Raw genomic sequence first — 8,153 nt, 5'->3', positions numbered from 1 at the left:
GCAGATCCCCTTTCAAAAAAAGAGATTTGCACATTTTCTTTTCATCTTCCTGTTGTTCCAACTATTTTTCCTTTCTTTTCCTTTGGAAAAAAATCATGCTGATGCATTTTCTTGCTGCTTTACTTTCTCCAGTTTTGACCATGACTTCTGATACTGCAAGGGTGCACAATGTAATTCAAGACATTTAATTTTGTTTAATTAAATTAATTTTGTTTAATTTAATTCTGCTGTATTCATCATAAATGAATACAGCAGAAAATGTAATGAAAGAACCAAACCTTGTGCACTTTCTTCAGAAGACAGTCTCATTAAAAATCACTAATAATTTATAGTATGAATGTGTTGAGCAGGAATTGACCTGAAGTCCTGAGAATACCAAAACTGAAAGAAGAGTTTACTTTGACTTGCATTCTTAAAAGATCATTAGCTAGAACTAGAATATTTCCATTTAAAATATTTTAATTTCTAATCTTTATTCCCTGAAAGCCATGATAGTGTTGGTAATCTCAGGCATGCATCTGCTCTTTGATAAAACTTCACTTATTTCTACAAGAAAAATACATAAAAGAGCAAGTTAAGAAGAGGGTGTAATAGCTATGAGGCCCTATTAGGTTAGAGATGGAATATGAAGTTTCCCTTCTCAATAAACTTAATCTTTTTTTTTTTATTATTTGTGACATATTTTAAACACATCACTGTGTAAAGATGTTATTATTCATCCTCAGCATTTTCTGAGTAAAAGACCTTCATATTTAGACAAATCCTGACATCTTCTGTGAGAACTCAAATTTGTCAGATACAAATTGTTCAGATGCAGCCTTTGGCTCAGAAAACCCCTAAACTACTGATTGCTGGGAAGTGGTAAGTATACTAGGGAAGGCATCATTCTATACAGAGCCTGGCTTTTATATGCTTTTTTACGAAATCTCTGCTACTGGCAGCTGTCAGATTTGGGCTAGCTGGGGTGATATGGTCTAATCCAGTACAGACTTCGTAAGGTTTTATGTTTCCCTGCTACTTCCTTATCTGTGTCATCATCTCCTTTGTTTTTCTTTCTCTCAGTTTTTAAAATGTACTCCCTCAATTTCCCTAGCTGAATTTCCTTTTGATGGCTTATCAGTGTATACTTTTTCTATAGCTACAACTGCAATCTTCTCTTCTTGTTCATATTACACCACTGTCCTACTCTGATGTCCATCTAATATTCCAGAACTGATATGCCCACGATCAAAGTTTTTTCCTCCTCATAACTTCTTCTATCCTGTTCAGTTCCTAATGTATTATCTCCACCTCAGCATTTTTTTCCCTTCCCACAGTTTCCAAATTTTCTTCCAGAGCTGCCTTTCTCAGCACTAGTGGATCTGTTCCTGTTTCTTTCCTTCTGGGTCTTTGCACCTTTCCTCTTTGTTACCTTCCCTAGTCTGGTAGAACAGATGAGTTATAAAGGGAAATAGGTGCCTCTTCTAGCTGCCTGAATCAGAAGCACCTTTAAGAGTCTCAAATACTGATGTATTCAAACAGGAAACATAAAATGAAGCTGTCTGCTAATTTTCCAAGGAAGACATCAGCACAAACAAGATTAATGAACTTTATGTTGTCTGAGACAGCAATGCCAACTTCTTGAAAGAAACTCAGAGTGCCCTGCAACAGCTCAGGTCACTTAGAGACTTACTGATTATTATTGATGACCTTAACTAATAGAATGCTGATAATTAGCATAATTACCTAATTGTTATTATTCTCTCTGGCTGGGAAAGCAATAGGCTTTCTTTAACAAGCTTTGGAAGATGGAATTGGTTGTGTTACCCAGGAGTTCTCACAGTGCAGTGCTGTGCATTTTGAACTAAAGCAGTGAACTAAATGAGCCTTTGTCCCATCTGCTGACTATCAGTGATTTCTGAGCAATACACTACCCTCCTGACTATTTAATACTGGGGATGATTTAATGCATTCCTGTCCCTAAATATTTTTCTTCCTGATACTTTTTCTTCCTACCAAATTAGGTTCCCATTCCAGATCCTATGCCATATGCACATCGCTCTTCCTGCTGCATTAAAGACTGAACCTCTGAGACTATTTATTACTCCTCTCCTTCTATTGGCTTTCTACACCGAAGCCTTGCTGAACCTTCATCTCCCATCTTTCCTCACAGATACAGCAAAAACGTTAAGTTGGCTCACATGGCTTTCCTCAGCTGTAGGAGGGTGAGGATGTGAAGCACGTCTTGTAAAATGTCTGTCAAACTAAACAAGTAATTTCCAGAGGGTTTCTAACACCCATCAGTTGTTATGAATATCACATTACTATCATAGTTATTTAAAACAGTTTTAGATTAGCTAAATGTCAGTCTTGCAGCAACTGAACAACCTTCAGGACATCTTTGTGTATATGACAGACTCCCAACTGTGAAATGATTACTTAAAAAACTCCATACTTCTAAATGAGCATGTGTTTATGGTTTTCTTTATGAAAAGAAAAAAAAATATCCAAGTTTGGTTTTGCTATTTAGATGTATTGTTTTGGTTTGTATTAGTCTCTCTTTTGAGTCTGAAAGTGCACAAGATCAATTTCACTGTTGTTTGTTTGTTTCCACATTTTCAGTGCTACAGCCTTGAGGTAGCATACACTGGGTTAAAAGAATTATATCTTGTGTTTGGTTTGTGGGTTTTTTTCAAATTCTCACAGACTTTAGTAACTTAAAAGCATGTATTTTGTTTAAGGAACAAATCAGAGGCTGTAATATCAACTTAAGAGTCTTTGCACAAAATCACATCTGAAAATGTTAACAGTTCTACTAAAATGACCAACCAGTGTTTTCTTCTGTTTAGTTTTTTAGTGTGGCCTTCCCTTATATACTAAACCTATGACAGATTTCTCATATACATTAAACTGATGAAAGAACTTCAATGGGGATTAGGCAGAGCTGCAAAAAAAAAGAAAGTTTTTTTCCAGTGGCACACAGTAGTTTATGTTGGATAAGGCAGGTGCAGAAAGCTCTGACAAAGTGTGATCAGAGAGACAAAACTCAGGAGGTACATGTGTTAATACAAATGCCCCAGTCACCATACTATGAAGAACCCACAAATAATTAGACTTTTTTGTAAGCAGCATGAATTCACATTTTATAAGATACAGCTATTTATCCTGGTTTATCTTGTAATGAGGCATAGTCTCAAGTATGTGATAACACATTCTGTCACCATGGAAAGGAATGTATATAATGTAATACACCAAGTTCATCAAAGAATAAATTCAAACATTATATGCCGGCAAAGCTTCAATCCTTATTTCAACACAAATAAGGATTTAAAGACATGTAGAATGTAAACACAAGTTTTCACAATAGTATTTGTATTCCCCCCCCTTACATAATTATTTTTTTCCTCTAATTTTGCTATGTCTCTAGTTGAGCTGAATTAGTTGTCTCTCACTGTTCAATTAGGTATACGCAATGAAGGATTGGGCAGAAAGCTATTGCTATTTCACCCTTGAAAGGCAAGGCTTCTCCCTTGATCTTTTTAAGTTGCCTAGTGATACAGAGTAAAATCCCATTCATCTTACATAAAAGCATCCAGTGAAATCAGTAAGATACCACCTTGGTAAGGGGACCAGGATTTGACCAAAAATTGCACTATCATAAGGATATGAGCATCATGCAGAATTTGTGGTCATACATCTCTATGCCTAAAACAGAAACACAAGTTAATGCTTTTGCTGAAAGTTTCCTCAATGTAGTATTTAGCAAAGATGTGCATATGAGTAAAGCTTTAATTAATCATAAGTAGACTCCTACCCAGAAATTGCTGCTAGTTTTTGATGAGCCTGATAGGCCATCTCACATCCTTGGGTTCGAGTTTTGTGCATTTCCACATGCAGAGATGAACAGGTGACTGAGACATCCCCAATGGAAATGACCAGCTCCCGGTACAGAGCCACCTGGGTATTGAACTCCTGGACAAGCTGAAAAACAAAGAGGATTTACTTACATGAGACATTTAACCACACTGATAAAAACAAACAAGTTTTTAAAAAACATGCCCTATCTAGGGTTTGTTCCTGCTGCTCCCAATTTCATGGCATACAGGATCAAGTGCCTAAGATTTAGTAAATGACTAGGACCTCCATGCCAGCTGCCTCTTCTGTGACCTATAAATGTTCATTTGCAGAAAGTAGTATTTCTGCTTTTAATCTCTGAAAGTGTTTGAGTTATTAGCCTTAAATATTAAGCAGACAAAAAACAGCTGTTTTACTAGTAGCATGAGGTTATTTTTTGCTATCATAAAAGACAAAAATATCTCCAGAAATTATTGCCTTTGCTCCTCCTGCTTCCTGATTACCAGCACATTTAGGGATTGCAATGTAGCATTTGCTTTTACACTGAAGATTTTGCTAATTTTTTGGTAATGATTTCTGTTCTATCACTGGCCTCTAACCCAACTTTCAGACTTAAAACTGATAAGCTATTAGCTGAGAAGATGTACCAGATAGGCACTTTCCAGTTAGGATTCTAGAAAGCACTTTTTCCAATGGGGGGGGACACAAAGAAGTAAATAAACACTTCAACCTTTTCACTTTTACAGTGATGGAAAGATCATTATTGTTTAGTTCCACTGATCACCTATTTGGGACTATATTTTAAGGAAACAAAGCATTTGCTGTCTTCTGAAAGAAAGCACATCAGACCATTTGCTCAACATGGTGGTGAGGGTAGAAGGCAGGGAGCAATAGAACAGAATATTTATCTTTGTTTTGCTCGTTTGATCTCAATTTCCAAAATACATAAAAACAGACAAGAGTAACTGCTCATAATTCTGCAGCCATCATTACCACCAGGAGTTCAACATATCCAAATATACAAGCATGCTAAAAAACCCTGTATCTGGCACCTGTATTCTATCAGATCTACAAAATTTTAAAGTCAAGCCCTCAAATTCTCATACTCAGAAAATACATGAGTCACTTCTGCAACATTCTGGATCTTCATGCATGCCACTGTAATTACTCTCTATAACTGAGAATAGCATCGGGACTCATTTTTTGGCCATGCTTTTCTAAATTTCATTGTAAGAGTAGCAAATAGGTTTCTCTGCTTCTGGAGCTGAAAAACAATCTCAATGCATTCTGATACATCTGCAAAAAAACCACCCCCAAAACAAACAAAAAAAAAGCACACGCCAAAGTCCCAGGCACAATACTTGTACTCTGCTTAACCTGGCTTTGGCTCTGTCATTCTGTAGAGGATGCATTGTAATAAGTAATTTAGCAAAAGAATTTTGCTTCAGCTAAAATGGATGTGTGCTTGCTATAGCTTCAGCTAAGATGGGTGTGTGCTTGCTATGGCTTCAGCTAAGATGGGTGCGTGCTTGCGATGGGTTTGGAAAAGGGACAGTGTTAGATAGGATATCAGACGAAAGCAACAGTTGGAAGTACCGAACCATTGCAAAACAAAGGGTGGTGTAGTTAGCTAAGATAACCACAGAAGTGTAAAGAATAAAGAAGCCACAAGAAGGACATGCTGATAAAGATTTGGAGGCTCCCTCCGATGACCACCAGGAAGACCCCTGAGGAAGCATATCGCCTGCGCCACTAGAAAGGAGGGGGCATGTTCAGGAGTGGGTTGCATTCCAAGAACTCATTGATTATGTAATTGGGGGGGTGGGTTGCATTCCAAAAACTCATTGATTATGCAAATTATTTTTGAAGAAGAAACATGAATAAGTATAAGGAACACGAAATAAAAACAAGCGCTTGTAAAGGAAAAACAAGCCACAGGAAGAGAAATCCCCTGTGTAACTCCCAGCGCTGTAATAAATATTCTTTGCTCCACCAAATTTGCCCCGACTAAAATTCAATATAGTAAGTGTGTTTCTCACATGCATGAAAGCAACAGAGAAAAAGAAATTGTACTACTTTGTGTTATAGTGTAATTATTCTGCATCAAGAAAAAAAGAAAAGCACCAGACACATTTTGCCAGTTCTCACCTGATATCCCCTGTCTAAATAGAGGACATATTTAGCCATCTCAGCATTGCCAAGGAAAACAAAACTATACTGATGTTGCAGCATTGAGACAGAGAAAAAGAAAAAAAAAAAAACCACATTGGTTTTATCTCCTGAATCTTACTGCAACTTGACAATCCATCTGTAAATCATATTTTATTTCTAATCAGTGAATTCTACCAGACAGTGAATAAACAAAGCTAGCACTTCTGTTTAACTAACCAAATTATGCTGTCAGGAATGAGAAAGAATGCAGGACCTAGTAGGATCCACTTGATGGGTATATTTATAGAGCTACTGTAGCAGCTTTTGTTCCTTGGCGCACTGGGAGTTGATCTCGATTTTGAACTATCAAAGCGGGTATCTGCCAGCACAGTTTGCAATACTAAAGGAAAAATACTGCCAGAATCCAGCAGAACAGAAGTAGCAGATGATATATTTCCAACACTACTGGACAAAGCTGTAGCAAGATCCAGATTTTTCAAGTAAAATAGCAGCAAGTTCATTTGTTTTCTATTTCTGTCATTGGTGAGAGGAGCAATTTTGGGGCCCAATGTCCAGCTGACTGTAGCCCAAGGAGCCAGATATGGGGGGTATAGTGCTGGTTTGGAGGAAAGCGTCAGAATCACAGAATGGTAGGGGTTAGAAGGGACTTTCGGAGACCATCTAGTCCAACCCTTCTGCCAAAGCAGGTTCACCTAGAGCAGGCTGGACAGGAATGCATTCAAACAGGTTTTGAATATCTCCAGAGAAGGAGACTCCACAACCTCCCTGGGCAGCCTGTTCCAGTGCTCTCTCACCCTCAAAGTAAAGAAGTCCCTCCTCATGTTGAGATGGAATTTCCTGTGTTCCAGTTTCTGCCCATTGCCCCTTGTCCTGTCACCAGGCACCGCTGAAAAGAGTCTGGCCCCATCCTCCTGACACCCACCCTTTAGATATTTATAAGCATTGATGAGATCCCCTCTCAGTCTTCTCTTCTCTAGGCTAAACAGACCCAGATCTCTCAGCCTTTCCTCATAAGAGAGGTGCTCCAGTCCCTTGATCATCTTTGTAGCCCTCTGCTGGACTTTCTCCAGTAGTTCCCTGTCTGTCTTGAACTGAGGAACCCAGAACTGGATACAGTACTCCAGATGTGGCCTCACCAGGGCAGAGTAGAGGGGGAGGATAACCTCCCTCAACCTGCTGGCCATGCTCTTTTTGATGCACCCCAGGAGACCATTGGCCTTCTTGGCCACAAGGGCACATTGCTGGCTCATAGTCAACTTGTCCACCAGGACTCCCAGGTCCCTCTCTGCAGAGATGCTTTCCAGCAGGTCAACCCTGGTCAGGATCCAAACATTTTGAGCGTGAATGGAGAAAAATGTCATACCATAATGTGAAAGTCGAAAAATAACAGGTGCTTGATCTGAGATTTTACAATTGCAATCAGCTACTCTGGGGAGACTGGAAACAGGTACCACGTACGTCAGGGAGAGAATTCCGGGGAGTCAAATTCTGAATCCTGTTTTAGAAGGATTTTAGGGCAAAAGTGTGGTTGCTGCACACAAGACAGAAAGCACAGAGTGAAGTGATGCAGTGGAGGCAACTATTTACCTATTTAGACTGCAGTGAGTGCAAGTCTGGGGCAGATTTGGCTGGATCTAGCAGAATGCAACTCCAGCTGCTTGGCAGCGCCTCGACGGCAGCATGTGCTGGGGCGAGGGCTCCTGCTCCTGCAGGGCCAGGCACCCGGCTCCGGTCCCTACACTACTTTTACTGCAGCACCCAGCCAGCTTCCCACAGGTCATGCTTTTCCCTCCCCTCTCCCGTGTTTGAACCGCTACGGAGTCAGGCTACAGGGCAGCATTCCCGACGGGGACTGCAGTTTTAAAAATAGTGCAACTGCACGTGATGGGAACAGGCAAGTTGTCAGGAGGAGCGGCACCACCGCCTGCGACGAGAACACTCGGAAAATATAAATATTAAGCCAAGCCCTTTTGTAGTACCCACCATCTTGCAGATATCCAGGGCTCTCTGAGTCTGATAGGCGCTCTCGGAGCAGCTGCTCCGGCGTTGACTGTCGCGGCCGTGCGGAGAGGTCCTGCTGCCCTGGAAGATGGAGGCAGCAGAGCGGGGGCGCTTCCTGCGCCAGCTCGGTGCAGAGCTCATGCACA

At 40.1% G+C, this 8,153-nt stretch overlaps 1 protein-coding gene across 1 annotated transcript; it reads right to left on the bottom strand.

The window, feature by feature from the left end:
- Positions 1-3,789: 3,789 nt before the first annotated feature.
- On the bottom strand, positions 3,790-8,148 carry LOC104292652 (regulator of G-protein signaling 7-binding protein-like). Its single transcript, XM_009892063.1, has 2 exons — positions 7,990-8,148; positions 3,790-3,960 (listed from the first exon to the last, which is right to left on the bottom strand). Exons 1-2 carry the CDS (start codon positions 8,146-8,148, stop codon positions 3,790-3,792), a joined length of 330 nt encoding a protein of 109 aa, XP_009890365.1.
- Between the last annotated feature and the right edge of the window lie 5 nt (positions 8,149-8,153).

This window comes from Charadrius vociferus, unplaced genomic scaffold (genome assembly GCF_000708025.1).
Source record: "Charadrius vociferus isolate BGI_N301 unplaced genomic scaffold, ASM70802v2 scaffold639, whole genome shotgun sequence".
NCBI lineage: Eukaryota > Metazoa > Chordata > Aves > Charadriiformes > Charadriidae > Charadrius > Charadrius vociferus.
Note: the sequence above shows the minus strand (reverse complement) of the source record. Positions and strands in the feature narration are given on the sequence as shown.